Below are 21,467 nucleotides of genomic sequence, written 5' to 3'. Positions count from 1 at the left end.
TGGACTACATAAAGTGTTTCAAGTTCTTATAAAGATACTAATATTTTCTAAATATATTAATTGGATTTAAGTTGCAAATAATTCTTGAAGTATCTTCAAGATAGTATTTTGATTTCACATTGATTAAATATCCCTTATCCTTAATGGATAGATGATGTCTAAAAATTTGGTAATGTGATAGATTAACTGGGAAAAATATTAATTTGGGAGGCTTTAATTTCTCAAAATCTAACCTATGGAGAGTGTTCTACTGGCAATGTATTTGTGAAGCAACATTTTTTTTCATTTTCCAAATATCAACAGTACTTTGGGTTTCTACTCTGTCACACCAGGTGTCCTCCTTGTTTACATAACTAAGACACATTTATTCTAGAAGAAAGGCATATTGCACCTCTCCTTAGTTATATTAAATCAAGCTTTAAAAAAATCAACTTTTACAAATATGTTCTAAGATTAGAGTGTAGAAGTTTCAAAGGCAGAAGTCTCTGAAAAGAAAAATATCTTTGAATCAGACAAGGTAGCTTTTATTCTCGGCTAGGGTCTCCCATAGTTGACCAACCGCAGAGGGAGGAAGTGTAATTAGTAAGATGTTTATCTAGGAGGAGAAATTCTCTGCTACTCCCTGGAGCAAAAAAAAACCTCCGGAGCTCCTTTTCCTGAGTGGCCATAATCAGCAGAAAGTGATTAAGATTCATCAGAGACAGGAACCGCCTGGGAGAATTGTCCCTTTGAGGATGAAAGCCAGTAGTTTCCATCTTTGAATTTGAAGAAGAAATCAGAGAAACAACAAAACAAAATACAACACAACTAAATCACTTGGAAACTGCAATTTTCAAGTCCTGAGTGTCATGGATATTTATTGGAAATTAATTTTTGACTAAATGAGATCCTTTGTGGAATGATAGTGCATGAAAAGCAAAACAAACTTAAACAAGGACATTTGGAAAAATTCCTCAGTATTTATTATACATGGAAATATTATCCTCACCCATAAGGACTCAAGGGCCAAGACAAGATCTCCTGAGATATCAAATCAATTTTAATCTCTATTATTTAAAAAGTTTGTTTCTACACTTTGTTCTTGTAGTTTCATCTATACAAGAAGCATCCTACTCATCAAAGACTGAGAGATTATTTAAATCTAGAATTTTATCCTGCCATTCAAAACCCAGTTGAGAAATTGGTAAGTAGCAAAAACTGGTAAAACTTCAGCATTTTTCCTTGTGGAAACTGGGAGCAGGAGGGGGTAGTCAGGAGGGAGAGGGTTACAATGCATTAATGGTCGGAGTTTTGTTTTTTTTCTTTAACTTTGGCTTCTTTCCTCTCTGCATATATATTCACAGAGACATTCCGTTCATGCATAAAATCAGGAAATTAAAAAGTTACTGAGCTCCAGAATAATAGAACTCCTAGATACAATAAATTGATTTCATTTTACAAACTTTTTCTTTATTTTTAAAAGTGCATTTGTATCTGTTTTATAGTAAATATAAATATTCAGCCCTAGAACTGAAGCCCCAGAGATAAAAGACAGTCCTCTTTATTATTTAAGAGTATCTAATTCTTCGTGAGCATCTCAAGATACATTGTGAGATGACTTGATCACACGTTAGAAGAAGGATGATTGATGGCTTGGAGTCCCCAAGGCAGATATAATAAAATATTTATAAGTAGACACACATATCAGATAAGAGATTTTGAGGAAAGTGGCGGTAGTCTGACCATGGTTGCCCTGGTTTGGTGACAGATTTCACCAATGATCAGGTGAATGTGGTCCAGGGTAGACGAAAGGGACCTGGCTCCCCACCATGCTAGACCACAGCTGGGGTCCAGCCTTGTCACATCTGCTCCTGCCCAGAAAGTTCTAAGAAGGCAGTTTCCTCTCAGCTCAGTCATCAAGAATGAATGTTTCTTTGGAGAAATTTGTATTCTTGGAAGAAATACTCTGATGATCAAAGAGACTGAATCTGTATGTTTGGAAGTGTGGTCTCTGTGTGTTTATGCTTCTGCATGTCTGTGTGTCTGTGCGTGAGAGAGAGAAGGAGGGAAAGAGGGAGGGAGAGAGAGAGGGAGAGAGAGATGAATAAAGGCTTAATCAGGGGGAGCTTTCCAACTCTGACAAGGTGCTAGTTTGGGAATATCTTGTTAATTCTATAGATAACATAAAATTTACCCTCTCTCCTATTTGGTTGATTTTGTATGAATTTACTCCTCTTGAAGTCGGTTGATTTTTTCTATTTGATTGACTTTGGTACTGTAAAAAGGAAACAGCCGTTCCTCTTCAAAGTCCCAAGCTGAGCAAAAGTGCTATGTAAATTCACTCGGCTATTCTCCATCAGAGGTTATTCATTTGCCACATTTCATACGAAATAGTTTCTTAATGGTATTGAATTCGCTTTCCTTCCTGTAAAGACAGAGTACCATGCATGGGAAGAAATGACAAACATGAGCCTGATAACCACGTTCATCCTCATTGGCCTTCCCCATGCACCGGCTCTGGACATGCCCCTCTTTGGAATCTTCTTGGTGATGTATGTACTCACTGTGGTAGGGAACCTCCTCATCCTGCTGGTGATCAAGCTGGACTCCCACCTCCACACCCCCATGTACTACTTCCTGGCCAACCTGTCCTTCATTGACACATGGTTCTCCACAGTCACTGTGCCCAAAATGCTCATGACCTTGGTCTCCCCAGAAGGAGCAGCTCTCTCCTTCTACAGCTGCGTGGCCCAGCTCTACTCCTTCCACTTCCTGGGCAGCACCGAGTGTTTCCTCTACACCGTCATGTCCTATGATCGCTACCTGGCCATCAGTTACCCGCTCAGATATTCCACCTTGATGAGCGGGAGAATGTGTGCCATGCTGGCCGCTGGCACGTGGCTTGTTGGCTCTCTGCATTCTGCTGTGCAGACCATCCTGACATTCCGCCTGCCCTACTGTGGGCCCAACCAGATCCAGCACTACTTCTGTGACGCACCGCCCATCCTCAAACTGGCCTGCGCAGACACTTCCATCAATGACACGGTGATCTTTGTCAACATTGGGGTGGTGGCATCCAGCTGCTTCTTCCTCATAGTCCTGTCCTACGCGAACATCGTCTACGCCATCCTGAAGATCCGCACGTCCGATGGGCGCCGCAAAGCCTTTCAGACCTGTGCCTCCCACTGCATTGTGGTGCTTTGTTTCTTTGTTCCCTGTGTTTTTATTTACCTAAGACCTGGTTCCAGGGATACTGTGGATGGGATCGTGGCAGTGTTCTACACTGTGCTAACACCCCTGCTCAACCCTGTGGTGTACACCCTGCGGAACAAGGAGGTGAAGAAGGCTCTGCTCAAGCTGAGGAAGGAGTCTATGTTCACTCAGAGTAAATAATCAACAGAGGTCAGATATGAAAGTCATTTTAAAATGTATAATTAAATTAAACCACCCATGTGAGCACTATACTTTGAAGGAAACTTTCTATACTCAATCTTAATTTTCGAATGAAATTTTAATAAATTTTTCTGTTTTTTCTAATCTATGCTTATCCAAATGCCAGGTTCAGCAGTCATTTAATGGTAATAATCAAGAGGAGTAAAAGTGGCTTGTTTTTCTTTTTTATGTTCTATCAAGTGAGTCCTCAGAAAAGTAATGTACTTTCATCCCCTACATAATTTTTTCCAGAATTGCTGTGCAGTGTAATACTCATATTTTATTTTCTGCTACTTAAATCAAAGCATTACAGAAAGCCTTACCTTTCCATTTTTAAAACTTCAATTGAATATATTGAAAAGTCCACTTATAATATCGATAATCCATTATATTATATGGTGTTCATATGATGAAATGCTTATATTAGAAAATATTACACCAAAAATTAATGCTTTGTATGAAGTATAGCTTTATTCACATTTATGAGCTAATGAAAAATGTTTGATTTTTTTTTACTTTGACTTCCAAGATTTTTGAAAGTAAATATTTATCTACTTATGTACTATTTGTATTCAGTTGGTCACTTTGCTAATACCACTACTTAGATTATGCCCCTATATTTACACAGTTCCTGGTCTTTTATGCTGAATGCAAAGCTTCTATTTTTAGCAATCTTAAAATTATTTTTGTAAGTAAACATGAAAAATAACAAATACACAAAAATAAGCAATAATCTTAAAGGTAAATATATACCTTCAAAAAATATTGAGAGTATCTCCCACTTTTAGAAACTGACCCTAGGAGATACTTCTTGTGTAATTATGCCATGTCTGTAATTCATATTTGTTTGACTTAAAGTATGAAATGAACCATGGACATCATTGAGGGGTAGGGAGTTTGGGCCATGAATCTTACAAGCAATCATCCAAATACATGCATATATTGAAAATTTCCATTTTTCTCAAAATAAACACTCTGTTTAAATACCACAGGTATTCCTTTAATGTGGTAAATGTCAATATTGCCAGATTCTGAAAAGAGAAAACTGGAAGCAGCTGTTTGCACTGAAGAGCCCAAAGATACCCCAGACTTAAGCTGCCTTACAAATAAGACTTAGCAAGACAGCCATTCCTTCATGCTACACAGTCATCTGTTACACTAAGTAAGCTGTGAGACTATCCAGGGAAAAAAATCATACTCTGAAAATGATATGAACTATGAATAGTCAGCTGTATAAGAGCTTAATTATTGGTATTCTTTGCAATAAAATGGACAGATATAACCTATTCTATAAACCCAACTCATTTTGCAAAGAAGAAAACTAAAGACAAGTTGGACCAAAATTCCTAAGCCATTGAGTTCATTCATTCCCATACTTTGCACCATCACATTTTTTTTATTTAACTTGAATTTTTGAGGTCAGTAAATTTAAATAACAATTAAATAATTTTAATTCACATTTGTGAGTTAATTAACTTAACTCAGTAATCACACAAAATGCTATGGGATATTTACTGAGTGTTAAGGCACACAATAAACCATGGATACATAAAAAGAAAAGACAAGAATGATCTCCACATTCACAGAGGTCATCTTCTGATGAGAAAGAAAAACAAGCATAGTATCTATAACCCAAGGTACAATGTGATGAGTTTATAGGTGCTGGAAGAGTCAAAATATTATAACAATATGTATTAATAAAAACTATGCTCAAAGTCATTTACATTTTTAAGTGTGACAATGAAGGGAAATATCAGTTTTTTACATTGAAAATTGTATTGAAATAAGTACAGAATCACATGAAATTTCCCCACTGGTAACTATCTGCAAAGTTGGTGCATATATTTTAACTAGGACTTTGACAATAATATAATACACAGGTCTGATTCAGATTTCCTCAGTTTTATTTGTACTCATTTTGTGTCTGCATAATATTTCCCAAATACTAACAACCAAGTTAACACATACAAGTAGAATGGATGCACAAGAAGTAGAAACAATTCAAACTATTCTATCTGCTATTATCTTAATTTTAATTGCACTGCCATCATTATGAATTCCTTATTTGATACACAAAATTAAGAACCACAATTAATCTTATTATGATTTAACTTTCAATTCATACAGAGTACCAACCACAGGTCTAAAACCAAAATGACAACACAATCATTGTGAGATATCTCAGAGCCTTCTCCATAACAGAGACAGTCCACTATAGGGAAAAGAGTATTATAACAACTGTGAGAAGGGCATTGCTCCCACTCCAGAGTGAGACCCCTCCAGTCTTGTCTTATCCAAAGGGGGAAAAGCATAGTCAACAGAGGTCAGAGCTATGAGAAATTAAACTGGGAATGCTGTGGTCAAGGATAATGGCCCAGGGAAGTGGGGGCAGACATGGAGAAACAGCTCTGAAGGTCACATCTTCACTATCTTCCTCCCTCAAACTTTGCCACCACACCAACAGGACCCCTGTTTAGTAATTCAGTAGATTATAACTTAGAGTTGAACGAGTTGTAAGATACAGACTCTGAGGAATACTTATGATGCCTACAGTAATAGGATATGAGCCAGAGAACACTAGCACTATTTGAAGCTTCTGGCACCTATACATACAGCAGGCTATAAACTACTATTCAGATTATCGTAAATCCTCACAATGGAAGCCTATTACCTTGTGGACAATCAGTTATTGCCTTCTACAACATGGCCAGTTTAAACAAACATTAAAAGTTAAGGAAAAATAAAACCTGTCTGAAGAGACAAAGTAATAAGAAAAAAGTAGTAAGATGCGACATAAATCAATGGTTATCAGAGAGGAAATTTAAAACAACTATGGTTAATATATTAAGAGCTTTGGAGGAAATAGTGGACAATATAAAAGAACAGATTGTAACATAAGCAGTGAGATGAAACTCGACAACAGAATCAAAAGGAAAGGTAAAAAATAAAGAGCACTTTAATGGAAATGCCTTTATGGGCTCAAGACATATCCCTTGTCAACATGTGGGTAAGTGTGAAGCCCACCAGCTGGTTAGAAGGGAACTTGTAATAGCAAGATATTTCTGTAGATTACCACCAACATCCCTGAGCACAAGCGGGGTGAAAGAACAATAATTCCTGTGTTTCACAATTAGTACTAAGTAGAACTTAGTATGGCCTCTGCCACTGGTGTTTAATTACCATACACTAGGCTGCCTATGAAGGGTTGCTGTTCTGTGTTGCATTTTAGAGTTTTGCCACCTATGCATGGCTTGGTACACGTCATTAATGTTTTCAACACCACATTCTCTAACGTGAATATACAGTCAGTGGGCAGTCTCTGGAGGAGTAACATGTCTTACTATTATATCACTCAAGGAAAATCCTTGCCTTTTATTTATATCTAGTGATCTTAAGAGCTATCATTAGGACATCTGACCACTTTAGACTTACTACTGCACAAATTTCAGTCATATTTTCAAAATTCTAATGTGGCTTTTCAGCACTGATTATGGGTAAATTGAAATGATCGGATAACAGTGACTCTTTAGGGCTTCAGAAATGTCCTTTCTAATGTGATATGCATGCTCCCTGGTCTATTTTGATGGTATGGGTGGAGATTCTATCAGAAATGTCCATGTTTGACTTGATTGTCCACACTGTAGCAATTTAGTTTGTATTTGCAGTTCATTTCTATTCAAGAATCCAAGTAGTGGGGGTCCAGGGAATGGAAACTAACATGGCTAGATAGGTAGGGATTTAACTTGATTTAGCCTCTCAGGGGATAAGATTCTCTTGGGTCTTCAGGTCCCCTTGATGAGCAGAAAGATAACAAGAAGAGATAATGAAAGGTTTTTAATAACCATTTATGTTTTCCCTATGTGTTTGTTATTTGAATACTCCCAAGAAAAATCCATGTCTTAGGTATAATATTTATACCTAATAGGAAAGAAGGAGGGAGAATTCAGTTGTCTTACCCCCTCAGTAAAGACTAAACAGCTAACTCTCAACTAAAAATGCCCATAAATGAGCATCACCTGTTTGTATATTCCATCTCATTGTATGCTGTCTTTCACCATCTTTTTAAAGCAGTTTAAACATCTAAACTTTCAAGTGCTTTTGCTATTCTGTTTTATAATGACTTATTCACAAAGAAATACATAAATATTTTCAACTGTATAAGTAATACTTAAATGCTATTGTCCTGCTGTCATAAATTTCATTGCTTTCACAAGCACGAGTAAATACATGATTTTTTTTTTAGATAACATTGTTTTACAACATGGTATATGATTGAGAGGTATAGGATTAGACACTTCAGGTTTATGTTACCACAGCACACCCACCATGGTGGCACCATGATCCTCCACCAGATCCCATTGTGTATCCTCCCAACTTTGCTCTCTCCTCTCCACCTCCTCTGGTAACCTCTACAGTCAAATTTCTAGGGCTTATTATCCAAATATTTCTTTTTTTAAAGATTTATTTTATTTATACAAGAACCGGGGTACAGGCCAGTTTCATGGGAGGGTGAGAGGATTCACCAGAGACAGAGTGGGGAACAGAACAGGCCGACTGACGAAATACACTGCTGAGGGGAGCAGTGGGTGAGATAGGAGAGGTCTGCTTGCCATGTGGGTTGCTCTGAGGCCAACAGGGATTGAACTGGCACTGCAGAGGCTGCAATTGCCTGTGCCACCAGGGAGGCCCTATTATCCAAATCTTTAATGGCATTTTTTTCTCTTTGGTCAAACTCTTTTGGAATTCAGTTTCATTTAACTAAAACTAATGTGGGGTGGGAGTAGAGACACTTAAGATTTTGACTGAAGAAAACTCTTCCTTTTTCAAGGAAGTATTTTGGACTTCTAACCAAGGCAAGAAAACTTTATTAGACAGGATAGGAAGTATCAGTTTTTCTGGGTAGGGAGATAAAGATGTGGATGAAGATTTCAGAGCTGCCTCATCCAAATCCTATCACTTGCCCTCATCCTATTTCTTAGAGTTCTGTTCTTTTCTAATTATTCACTAATTTTATATGAGTCCTGCCAAAATCTGACTTTGTAATTAATAATCCACATTCAAAATATGTGTTTGGATTTAAAGACTTTTTGTTGTTGTTGTTGTCTCTTCTTTTGTGTTTCTTTAGATTCCACATATAAATGTAATAATATGGTAGTTGTCTTTCTCTTTCTGACTCATTTAACTTAGCATTATCCCCTCAAGGTCATTGCCATGTCATTGCAAATGGCAAAATTCTATCTTGCCAGAAGAGAAGGGGTAAGTGAAACAGGTGGGAGAGGGTGTTGATGGATTGGATGATGATGAATGGCAATTAGATCTGTGGTGCTGAGTGTGCTGTGTTACAAACATGTATTGAGGTATAAGGCTATAATCCTGAAACTTGTACAGTATCACATCAGTGTTACTGCTATAAAAATAGCTAATTTTTAATTTTTTTCAAAAAATAACTACTATACCAGTAATATGTATATATTGTTTTTAAAATGAAGATCAAGATCAATAAAAAAGTTCATCCACCAAAAATACATATGTGTGTGTTTTAATTTTTGCCATTTCAATCTAGTGATCCAAATAAAATAAGACATTATTTTCTTACCATCATAGAAAAATCCCCGGACTTCAATATGTTATTTATTGGAAAATAAGTAGATTGAGAGTCTAAGATCCTCTCTGTTAAGTTGCAAAAGAAATTGGTACTCTTCTCACAGACACCTTCTGTGGCCCCATTTACATAAACACACAAATGAAACACATGGGAGATACAGGGTTAAAAAACAACATTGACTCCTTAAAATAGATAAGGTCTTCCAAGACCAAAGAGCCACTTTGAAATTTAGAACCATAGTTTCCGTCTGTAATCAAGAATTCCTTTGCTTAGAATTATTCTGCATAAATCTCTATTCCCATCAAGAATATCACAGAACAGGAAAACTCCCTATGACAGGAAAGAGTTAGGTGTTTGTAGTCCTAAATTTCCTCTATCTCCCTTCTTATAAGTAGAATTATCTATTAGCAGAACCCACAATTTGCCATAAGTTCAATAGAATGAGGAAGTATGGAAAAACTAGGAAATTATGTCTTTGCAGTAGGGAGATGTACTAACAAGTATACATTGAAATACTGGCTTTTGTATGATTAATTAAATGGAGAATAGCTCATTTTTAAAAATAGATCAAGTATAACATTGTGTCTTACAATGTTCCTTATAAGTTGTATACCAACAATGATTCAAAGTAAATGATTACAACATATTTAAAAGAAGACAAAAGGTATTTTAACAAATATTTATTGATCATTAGTTTATCCAGCACTATTTCACAACTATATCTTCCACAGTGTTGAGTGAATCCCTATCATTTTGTACATAGATTTGTCTATGAGAAAGTCCTGATTCTCTTCCAAACTCAATTTTTCAAGTATAAAATGGGAGTGTGCTCAACATTCTTTCTTGAAAGTTCCTTCCAGCTCTAGTGTAATTGTTTGACTTAAGAAACTGACAAGCCTTTCACTCTCCATCTTCATCTCTTATTTGCATGTTGGATGATGTAGAATTTTCTGTGAGACATGGTGTTATCTATCCTAGTACCTCATCTTGTCAAGTTAGTCTCGATCTAAGTTAAATTCAGAGTACACTTATAAAATCACTGACATATGGCATTCATGTAACATCTTTGGCTTTAAAGTAATCCAACCTAATCACCAACATACAAGTGAGAAAACTAAAACCCAGAGAAATGAAAGGTGTGACCCTTCCTGACTCCTGAACAAGTACATACCCCTTTGGATCCCATGTTACAGGGATACCAGCAGCAATTAAGTAGATTTCCTGAAATAGCTGTAGTTTATGTTTTGCTGTTAACAAAGCCCACAGCAACTTATTCTCGTGTAAGTTAATTGCCCAAAAGGGTGAAGCAGAAGTGATGTTAGTCCCTCACCCCTATCCCATGGGACTACCAGAAAGAGAAACTCCTTGCTAGAAAACAATACTCCAGAGGTCAAAACTTACAGGTATCACTGCTACCATTTCAAAAGAGGAGTGATGAGGCCAGAGAAGTGTGCAGAAAGAGCATAGTGGCCAAGCGGCATGTCAGTGAAGGAGACCAGGAAACCTCCCAAGTTCACAAAGAGTCCTCCACAAGAACCAGAGGAGAGCAAGAACAAGCAGAGGGAAGCAGCAGGCCATGGCCTCTCTGCAGATTCACCTCCAGGTAGTGGCTACCAGCATAAAAGACTCGTGAAAGGGGTAGAAGTGTAGGAACCAAAAGTCTTCTGAAATATATATTTATTGGAATATAGAGATTTTAGAGATTTGGGGACAGAGAAGGCAGCTGAGTCTTCCTAATAGCATAATGCTTTACAAATAAGTAGTAGAGGAAGAGAGAACCTTTGTATTAAACTCACCAAAGGCCAATCTGTCACTCAGTTTTCTGACCCAGATGATTGGCAGGGTCTACCTTTAACCACATTCCATTCACACAGGGTTTGAAATGGCCAGATGAAGCTCGTATTTGGATGCTAATGTCTTTTTCCCTCAAGACTACTTGTCTTTGCCCATACCATATGTTGATATTATAATGTGGTATGAATTATAATATATACACCAAATAACTAGGATAGTTGGTAATGGTAAAACCAGCAATAGTTTTCTTTTTTCCAGGTGAAAACAAATGATACCTACATAGAACAATAAATCAGAAAAGCGAATGATGTTTGCGATGTCAAGGAAGCAAGGAAACAAGAAAAAATTAAAATTATTGTATATAAGAGAAGTTGGACCAGGAGGAAAATTGATTTTCTGGGTGTGAGAACAATATTTAAAATTTGAATTGTTATAGATACAAAAGAAATTGGGTTTTTTTTAGGGGGGAGATGGGAATCTTTTCTGATTCCCTCTCCCTCTTTTTTTCCTTAGCAAATAAGATATTAAAAAACTGAGACTAGGATTTTTAGGGACTTGTTCAAAATAATATAGCTCTTAAGTAATGACAGTTCCAGTTCAGGGAAAAGTGAAAAATTCCCCTTGGAATTCTTTTGATTTAGGGAACTTGGTTATAAGATCTACCAGATAATCTGATACTATGCTGGATTTTGTGTCCAGACAACAGAGACACTCAAATAGAGAGGAATGCATGTATTCAGTGAGATTTAAAAATCTATACAAGGTATACTACAAAATTGGGATGGAAAGAAAAATGAGACAGAGTCCCTTTAAGAGTTCATAGTTTGTAAGAACTCAAGCCCATGAAAGAATAAATTGTAATGTGCATAGTAGGTCTATCACAGGAACATGAAGTGCTGTGGTGGCTATTTAGAATAAGTGATTACTTGGGGGGAAAGGGAGGGTGTCTTTATGTAGTAGATAACATAAATAGGATCTTGAAAAATTTGTAGGCCACTTCAGGTTAAAAGGACTATGGTGTAGAAAATAAACAATATTTGGCTGGAGCACAAATTTGTGGGAAGGAGTGAAGAGAGGAAACTAGGAGAGTAGGGTAACACCAAATTTTGAGGGTCTCTTTTCCCATAGGCCATGCACTAAGTTTGAGCTTTGCCCCTGAGCAATGTGGTGCCAGTAAAGGTTGGTAATCAATGATGTCTAGGAAATGTCTAAGTATTTACTCTAAATTGGTTTCCTCTCAAATAGATTCTGTAACTATATATTGAGAAATTATTCTATGTGGTTTAGAGCCTTACTTGTCTCATTTTGCCTTAAACTTGCAAGATTTAACATGGAAAGTGTCATAATCCAGGAAATTGCTCAATTCCAAGAAAATCTTTTTTCACTGTAAGAGAAAAAATCTGGGGCACCCCAAAATATTGAGGGAGATAAGATTTTGGCTACATGGGGATGCACTGTGAGAAGGAGGAGAGGATATACCCAATGACAGCCACAGTTGCAAGCTAGGTTCTGTCATTTCACACCCTATGAGACCTTCTGACTGATTCTGGGTGGCACCTGAGTCCTTAGGAAAGTAACACATCACTTTACATTTTGCTGCCAATTTGTGTGAAGATTATTCAGGCAACAATTAGTGGAAGGAAGGTGGCACTTGGAAGCCTGCAACTAAAAGGATCCCTCCATGGCTGGAAGAGTTATGGTTCCCTCTTATCTACTCCCCCGATTTCTTCCTTTCATTGTGGCTGATGCCAATCACTAGTAGTTCTGAGAGAAAAGGTTCTTTGGGATGCTGCTTCAGATTTGGAGGATTTATACTGACCATTGGACAACTCCTGGAAGCTATGAGTTCATGGCACATATGAGGCACACATGCAGAGACTGCATGTGCCTAATAATGCACTAATAATACAGGGCCACAGAATACTTAATGGAAAATAATAGCTAAACATTTATTGGGTGCTACTGTAAATTATGTAAATTAGTTTATGTAATCCTTACAACAGTCCCATGAAATGGGAACCATGATTGTCCCCACTTATAGAAACAGGCAGAGGAAGGTGAAGTGGTTCTTCCCAGATTACCAAGTAAAAGTGGGAGAGCCATGATTTTTAAATCCAAACTAACTTCAGATACCTCAATTTTAAGATACACTATATGTTGCCTTACTGAATGTACAGGTGGATAGAAGGGTGGATGGATGGATGGATGGATGGACAGATGGACACATTGATGGCACTGATTTAGAAGGAGAGAGGAAAGAAGGCATCCTAATGGAATTTTTATGGCATATCTATCTTTGAAGTAGAATTTCTGAAAATAGATATTTCAAGCAACAACTTCAGAGATTCCGAATATATGGTGTTTGATATACAATCTAAATTGTACCATATACTTTAAAGCTGCACAGATTTTTATTAAACACATTTACATTTAATAAAATTCCAATGCTGTTTCTTTTAAAAATAAATAATCTGTAACCTTATTCTCTGGCACACAGATCAGAGATCAAACTGAAGAAAATCAGAAGAGTCCATTTCTTCATAGACAGATTTAGATTTTGCATGGTAGTGTTTCTTCCAACATGAAAAGCTTCATGTATGGACTTTCCTTCACTCCTCTGAATTAAATATTCATAATCTGTTATATAGTTTTTATTATTGGAGAGAACCCTGGAACCAAGCAGAATCTCAGAAGCAGGACAGTAGGGTGGGGGATGGGGAAGTGTGAGGAGAAAGAATGATTAAGGACAAGAATTACAGCAACAGCAAGATCTCTCTGCCTGAGATCATTTTCTGTCCATATTTGGGAGTAACACAGAATATATGTGGCATGCCTAGAGAATTTGAAGAGCATTGAGCATTTCTTTCTACTATTTCTTTGGGCAGATGTAAACAGCAAGGAAATGCAAAGCGGAAACCAGACTTCTGTATCCCATTTCATTTTGGTGGGTCTACACTACCCACCACAGTTGGGGGTACCACTCTTCCTGGCATTCCTTGCCATCTATGTTCTCACTGTTTCTGGCAATGGAATCATCATCCTCACTATCTTGGTGGATGTCCGACTCCACCGCCCCATGTACTGGTTCCTATGTCACCTCTCCTTCTTGGACATGACCATTTCCACTGCCATTGTTCCGAAGATGCTAGCTGGATTTCTCTTGGATAGTAGGATTATCTCCTTTGGGGGCTGTGTGATCCAACTTTTTTCTTTCCATTTCCTCGGCTGCACTGAATGCTTCCTTTACACACTCATGGCTTATGATCGTTTCTTGGCCATTTGTAAGCCCTTACACTATGCAACAATCATGACTCGTAGTGTCTGTAACTATCTGGCATTTGGCACCTGGATGGGAGGCACCATCCACTCACTTTTCCAGACAAGCTTCATATTCCGGCTGCCCTTCTGTGGTCCAAACAGGGTAGACTACTTCTTCTGCGACATACCTGCTATACTGCGTCTAGTCTGTGCTGACACCACCATCAATGAACTGGTAACCTTTGTGGACATTGGCTTCCTGGCGCTCACCTGCTTTGGGCTTATCCTCACTTCCTATGGCTACATAGTGGCTGCCATCCTGCGTATCCGGTCTGCTGATGGGCGCCGCAATGCCTTCTCCACCTGTGCCGCCCATCTCACTGTTGTCATTGTTTACTATGTACCCTGCACTTTCATTTACCTTCGACCTGGATCACAGGAACCCCTGGATGGGGTGGTAGCTGTCTTCTACACTGTCATCACTCCCTTGCTTAACCCCATTATCTACACACTCCGCAACAAAGAGATGAAAGCAGCATTATGGAGACTGGTAGGGCGTAAGGATATGCAACCTCAGTGACTGAACACATTTCAAACATGCAGTAGACACTAAAATTAAGGGCACTGGGATGGGATACCAGATAACTGGGGATATTTAAGATAGAAAGAGAAAGAATTCTAGCAAAGAGTAGATGAATGCTGGGTACAAAGGAGGGAACTCTGGAAAATTCCATATAATAATCTACTTTCAAATACATTTTTCATTTTTTCCTTCAACGCCAATGGAAAAAATATATTTGAACACACTACATCTGCCAAGGTACTGAGATTAAAGATCTACAAAGAACTCATACAATGCAACAACAACAACAAAAAAACAGATAACCCAATAAAAAATTTGAGTAGAAGAGCTAAATGGATACTTTTCATAGAAGACATACAAATGGTCGACAAGCACATGAAAAAATGCTCATCATCATTTATCATTAGGGAAATGCAGATAAAACCACAGCGAGATACCCCCTCACACCTGTAAGAATGGCTCATATCAAAAAGATCAGAAACAAGTTCTAACAGGGATATGGAGAAAAACAAATACTATTGGCGGGAATACAGTCTGGTCCAGTCCATATGGATTTTTCTCAAAATATTAAAAATAGATCTACCATGTGATCCAGAAATTCCACTCCTAAATATATACCCAAGGAATGCAAAAAAAAAAACAAAACCTAATTCAAAATTATATACACACTCCTACATTCATTGTAGCACTATTTATAATAGCCAAGTTATGGAAACAATCTAAGTATCCAAAGATGGATGAGTAGATCAAGATGATACACACACACACACACACACACACACACACACAATGGAATACAACTCAATGATTTTTAAAAAAGATGAAATCTAGCCATTTGCAACAACATGGATAGAACTGGAGCTGTTTATGCTGAGCAAAGCATTGCTAAGCCAGAAGGACAAAGAAAAGTGCTGGATGGTATCACTTGTAGGTCAAATTTAGAGAAGCAAGAGAAAGGGTCATATTAAAAAAGAACCAATTAAAAATCATAGAAATCTGACTGTAGAATCAAAGCTACCAGAGGGGGAAAGAAAGGAGGGAGAGCAAAGAGGAGAGGAGGCATAATGGACTATGGTAAAGGACTATGGGTGCCTTGGTGGTGGGTGTGGTGTGACATACATTTGAAGCATGTAATCCTATCCCTCTAAATCATGTACAATATTGTAAACTAATGTTACATCAATAAATAAAATCAATGATAAATAAATTTGATGAATGTGGAATAAATTAAGCACTGTTGGGGGTTCACTGAGTGGGGCTCTTGTTTCTGAGATGGATTTCCATTCAGCAATACACTGCAAGTTTATTAATGCATGTCAAGTTCATTAAGGAATGAGACAGGAAAAGTACATTTGCATAGACACAAACAGGTAAAATGTGCATTTTAAAAGGCAAGTTGATTAAATAAAGAGAAAAAGAAAAAAAGGGGACATTTGCATAGATGCAAATGGGTAGTTCTTCAAGGGTAAGAAACTGCATTTTGCCAGAGCAAAAGGTATCCTTATATGGCCTTCTTAGATGCCATTTTTATTGTTTTTGTTGGAATTTCTCAGTTTGGAGTTAGGTTGGTTTTCTACACAGATGGTTAAACATCTCTCCCCCACCTCCAATTCCTGGCCTCAGGCAGATTCCATAGATGGTTTTAACAATGAAGTATATCATTCCTATCTTCACACAGACTCATCCAGGAGGCAGGCAGTCTAGGTGACAGGAGTCAAGGTGACTGGCTTCCCCAACAGTCTTATATTAGGTATAGAACACAATTAGGTCTTTAAGTTTCCAGTACTGGAGTTGGAAAAGTTAATGGTTGATCATGAGAAGGCACTATATAGGGAGTGCAATTCAGGGAATTAACAGTTAATCCTACTGGAGGAATACAATTCACTGGTTGGAGTTTTATTTTGCTTATTTCTAAATTTTCTACTCCATGCTTCTATTAGCACCATGATTCCTCTCTTTCAGCTAATATGTGGATGATCAGGAATATGAATTTAACTTTATGACTACAAATAGACTTGGCTCATTAGTATTAATATTTTTACTGTTATATCCCAAATATTCATGGAAACTGAAAAACACAAAAGATATTTTTGCCTGTGTTTCTCTTAGGGAGATGCGACATAAATATATGGAACATTAAAGTAGACCAAAGGATACCTGCTTAGGAATTCATTCCTATTTATTATTATTAATAACCTAAGTTGCTGGAATGATTAAGTCAAGGTGGGATAAATTATTTATGAAGGGCTTATGGAGAAGTTAGTATTCAAACTTAACCATAGATAAGAGATTTGTGAAGGTAAAGATTAAAGGAATTCCATTCATGTTCAAAAATGGAATGCTGTGATAAGCTCAGAGAGAGGTTATGACAAATTGAGGAAGAGAAGTAGCAAAAAGCACTCCAGGTAAGGGAGTTTTTCCAACAAAAAAATAATTCGAAGAAGAAGAAAAAGAATTTGTGACAATAATGTAAACAGTTTACAGATAATTTTTAACACAGAGATACAACTTATGCCTTGGACAGTTGGAAACAAATAAGTAGATTTCAGAAGACTGACAAGGAAGCTGAATACAGAAACATTTGCTGTATTAGAAAATGAATGAGCCATGGAACAGAAAACACCATCGTAAAAATCTACATATAAAAATATTCAGAGGCAGGGTTAGGTAGAATCCATGGGAACTGAAGAGACAACAGAAATAATCAATTCAAAGAAATTTCTCACATAATTCAACATCAAATTAGATTTAGGAGGCAAAGAAAAGAAAAAGTAAAAGGGAAATCTCAAATTTCAATTCAAGCTCAACTATAAAGGCATAGGAAACATTTCCACAAGGACTGAAACCGAACTTTACTGGAAGAGCAAAATGAACTGAACAATTTATCCTGATAATTACTCAGTCAATTCTCCAAGGCTTCATTGTCATGCACCTGAGAGTTGGTTTGGGTGGTTGATATTCTAAGAACTCCCTCTTGGTAAAGAAAGGATGGGATTGCTGTATTCCTGACTGATGTAATAAAAAGTCCACAAACTAGATCAGGGTCCTCAAAAGACTGGATGAAACTCCCCAATGACCCACAGCAATAAGAACCTGACTGCCAATGTCTGCAGCACGGCAGAGTGAATTAAGAATACAGAGGCATCACCATTCTGGAAAATATGCAAAAAATATATACTCCAAGAGATTAAGATCCATCTTTAATTGTTATTATTTAGTGAGTACATTTCTCCAAATAATCCTTGCAATCCTTCATATGTCCCACAAAGATGACAGATTCCATATTGCAAGATTCATTGCAACAAGGGGCTGCAAGAAAACCTTAGAACAGCCCACCTCAGTGAAACAAACCTAGATATATTTCTCTAGTTCAGAGGTCAAGACCATAAGGACCAGGGAAAATAGCTAATGGTAGTTCAGGAAAGTGGAATGGCTACTTTTTATATCAGCTAACGTCAGCTATATTGCAAAGCAGCTAACTAGTCAGTCTGTGTGAAAGCATGGCTTTGAAGACAGAGGACCCCAACCAGACAGAGGTGAGCTACTTCTTCCTGGAGAGCCTGATGTACACAGCTGAACACCCGAGCCTCTTCTTCCTCCTCTTCTTCATCATCTACGCCATCTCGGTGACTGGGAATCTCCTCATTCTCATCACTGTGGGCTCTGACCCTCATCTGGCCTCCCCCATGTACCACTTTCTGGGACACCTCTCCTTTCTGGATGCATGTCTGTCTACAGTCACAGTGCCCAAGGTCATGGCAGGCCTTTTAGCTCTGGATGGGAAGGTGATCACCTTTGAGGGCTGTGTTGTACAGCTTTACTGCTTCCACTTCCTGGCCAGCACCGAGTGCTTCCTATACACAGTCATGGCCTACGACCGCTACCTGGCTATCTGTCAACCCCTCCACTACCCAGTGGCCATGAACAGGCAGATGTGTGCAGCGCTGGCTGGGATCACTTGGGCCACAGGTGCCGTGCACTCTGCAATCCATACCTTCCTCACCTTCCGCCTGCGCTACTGTGGGCCTGACCACATTGCCTACTTCTTCTGTGACATCCCCCCTGTGTTGAAGCTGGCCTGTGCTGACACCACCATTAATGAGCTTGTCATGCTTGTCAACATCGGCATTGTGGCTGCAGGTTGTCTGATCCTCATCATCATATCTTACATCTTCATCGTAGCAGCTGTGTTGCGGATCCGCAGCTCTGAGAGTCGCCAGCGGGCCTTCTCCACTTGCAGCTCCCACCTCACAGTGGTGCTCTTATACTACATGCCACCTGTCTGTATCTACCTGCAGCCTAGCTCCAGCGAGGTAGGCGCTGGGGCACCTGCTGTCTTCTATACTATAGTCACTCCCATGCTCAACCCTTTCATTTATACTCTGCGGAATAAGGAGGTGAAGCGTGCACTGCGAAGACTTCTGTCCAGAGGATCTCCAGAGTCTCCAGGGGGCAGTCCAATCTCCTAATCTTCTGGGTTGCTCAGAGCCAAGATCTATTGATAAGTCTTTTGTGCTAAGGTATGTGGAGTGCTATTCATAGCCTCATTTATTTTGGTAAGCAATCCTTTATTTTGTATGAAATAAATATAGAAGTGTATATAACACACTGAAGAATACTGATCACAAAAATATGTGCAGACAATAAATAAAGCTTTCATCACCTATTTTTAGAGAAGAAAGTACTTTTTTTAGGATGTAGCTAGATTTTTTTGTCCACTAGGAGGAAATGACCTACCCAAGATTACATAGAAAATGTCTTAACCTATTCTCCTACTGAACAATGTATATAACTAAGTAATAGAAATAACATGGATTTTTAAGTACCTACAGTTATTCTAATCCTGATCACACCAATCATCAATCTTGTAGAAATTTTATAATACGTGGTGTTTCAGTGTCCTCTTTTAATAGTAATGATATGTAAAATATCAATTTTCTAGTATTTTATGAGGATTGATGAAATAATTATGCTAAATGTCTATTGTAAAATATATGTCCCATATTTTTCCAAGCAGACTCAAAGATAAGCTTCAAATTGTCTCTGAAGAATTATATACAATGTCTTTATTGTATATAGTGAAAGCAACTACCACAGACACACAAACATTTCTAGAATCTGAGGTGACAGAAGATAATTCAAGATGTAGCTAAAGAAATTTGCTTATTAATGGGGAGTAAGGAGTCGGGAGACAACTGTTCCAAAAAGTGAGTGAATGATGCTAAACTACTCTATGTATTGAAAAGGGCTTAAATACCAGGTTAAAGAGATTTTATTTTACAGTTTTTATAGACTTATATAGAAGTCTACCTTCTTATTTCTACTCTTCTTCATTTACAGGAACACTTTTATCCTTAGAAGTTATGTATTTTTTAAAGTTAAGTCATGGGATAAATGAAAAAAGAGAGAAGAAAGAGCCAAGTGGTAGGAAAAACAGTTATAGACTATTATGACATCATAGGCAACAGAGAAAACTTTATTTAACTTGGGAGGTAACATTGCAAGTGAAGAGGCATGTCACAGAATTAGGGGAAAAAATCAAGAGAAAAATGAAAATGACTGAAAGACTGTTAGAACTACAATAATAACCATAATCATTGTTGATTCACACATGGGTAAAACTCTCTGTCAGTTGCTTTGTTTATGCAATTTCGTTTTAGAACTGAATTTTAGATGATGTATTATTTATAGTATACACATAAGGAGACTACAACTGGGGAGGTAAAGTAATTCTTCTAAAGTAATAGAAGTCAGAATTTCAACTCAAATCTCAGAGACAACACACTTTAGTGAAATAATAAAATCTTAGAATCAAATCTAGCCCCATTCTTTGTGAAGTGCTAATGACATTAAAGATCTCAAAATCGGGGCCTCCCCGGTGGCGCAGCGGTTGAGCGCTGGGTTGCGAAGCTGCCCGCAACCTTTGCGGCGCCGGTTCGATCCCCGGCTGCTCCCCGGTCACCGGAGGAGGGTCCCACATGGCGCGCAGACCTCTCCTGCCGCCCGCTGCTCCCCTCAGCAGTGTACTTTGGTCCTTCTGTCTGCTCTGCTCCCCGCTCTGGCTCTGGTGAATTCTCTCACCCTCCCGCGCTTCTGACTGTACCCAGTGCATGTATAAACAAAAAAACAAACAAACAAGCAGACAAATAAATAAATGGAACATGCCTCTATAAAAAAAAAAAAAAATTTAAAAAAAAAAAAAAAAAGATCTCAAAATCATTTAGGCCTTTAACAAGAGCATTTTCTTTGAAATAAAGATTCTCTAATTCTTGAAAATTGCCCAGTTCTCTATAAACAACAGGATCTGAACCTGGCATACCCAGAAGGGGAAAATACATCAAAAAATGAAAGGAAAAGAAATACAATAAAGACGAGAATACTTCCAAAAGTCAGAGGTAATTTCTCTTGTTCTAGTAGCTCAGAGTTATTAATATGCCTGTAGGAGGCCAGAAGTACCCAATACATTCATCATTCTGGTCTGAATAGTCTTTAAACATGGGTAGAGGTAGACTACATGAAAAGCCAATTATAGAATGGGAGATAGTGCTAAACAAGCTACGGTCCAGGGGTACAGCATCCTCCATCTTGCCAAATGGCTGCTTTCTTGAAATGAACTAGAAGATTGCAGTCATGCCATTGCAGGTCTACTCTTATTCCCTTCTACTCAACTTTAGCCTCAACTCTTCTCTATATTTCCACCAAGTGAGAATCCTTTCCTTGAAGATCTCCAATTCTGTCCTTAATCTTCATATCTGTCTCTGGTGGCAATGATTCTACATCACATTGGGGTTTTTGTGGCTCCTGATAACACTACTG

General features: G+C 38.0%; 4 protein-coding genes across 6 annotated transcripts in view; 3 read left to right on the top strand and 1 right to left on the bottom strand.

Annotated features, from left to right (window-relative positions):
* Positions 1 to 21,467, bottom strand: part of VWA5A (von Willebrand factor A domain containing 5A) — a 185,929-nt gene that overhangs the window by 108,691 nt on the left and 55,771 nt on the right. For all 3 annotated transcript variants that reach the window (XR_008551064.1, XM_054693165.1, XM_054693164.1), the window contains exon 2: positions 2,174 to 2,404. The gene's annotated coding sequence lies outside the window, so the exon portion shown is untranslated. The remainder of the gene's footprint in view (positions 1 to 2,173; positions 2,405 to 21,467) is intronic.
* LOC119240794 (olfactory receptor 10G4) lies at positions 2,437 to 3,418 on the top strand. Its single transcript, XM_037505515.2, has one exon. It carries the CDS (start codon positions 2,437 to 2,439, stop codon positions 3,370 to 3,372), a length of 936 nt encoding a protein of 311 aa, XP_037361412.1. The 3' UTR covers positions 3,373 to 3,418.
* On the top strand, positions 13,659 to 14,648 carry LOC119242100 (olfactory receptor 10G6). Its single transcript, XM_037507881.1, has one exon. It carries the CDS (start codon positions 13,713 to 13,715, stop codon positions 14,646 to 14,648), a length of 936 nt encoding a protein of 311 aa, XP_037363778.1. The 5' UTR covers positions 13,659 to 13,712.
* Positions 18,143 to 19,120, top strand: LOC119242099 (olfactory receptor 10S1-like). Its single transcript, XM_037507880.1, has one exon. The coding sequence runs from the start codon at positions 18,152 to 18,154 to the stop codon at positions 19,118 to 19,120; it is 969 nt and encodes a 322-aa protein (XP_037363777.1). The 5' UTR covers positions 18,143 to 18,151.

Source organism: Talpa occidentalis, unplaced genomic scaffold, assembly GCF_014898055.3.
Source record: "Talpa occidentalis isolate TD23 unplaced genomic scaffold, MPIMG_talOcc4v2.1 talOcc4.12, whole genome shotgun sequence".
In the NCBI taxonomy this organism is placed as follows: Eukaryota; Metazoa; Chordata; class Mammalia; order Eulipotyphla; family Talpidae; genus Talpa; species Talpa occidentalis.
Note: the sequence above shows the minus strand (reverse complement) of the source record. Positions and strands in the feature narration are given on the sequence as shown.

Bases quoted from the DNA above. Each gene is read 5' to 3' on its own strand.
- LOC119240794 (XM_037505515.2), top strand. From the start codon at position 2,437: ATGACAAACATGAGCCTGATAACCACGTTCATCCTCATTGGCCTTCCC.
- LOC119242100 (XM_037507881.1), top strand. From the start codon at position 13,713: ATGCAAAGCGGAAACCAGACTTCTGTATCCCATTTCATTTTGGTGGGT.
- LOC119242099 (XM_037507880.1), top strand. From the start codon at position 18,152: ATGGCTTTGAAGACAGAGGACCCCAACCAGACAGAGGTGAGCTACTTC.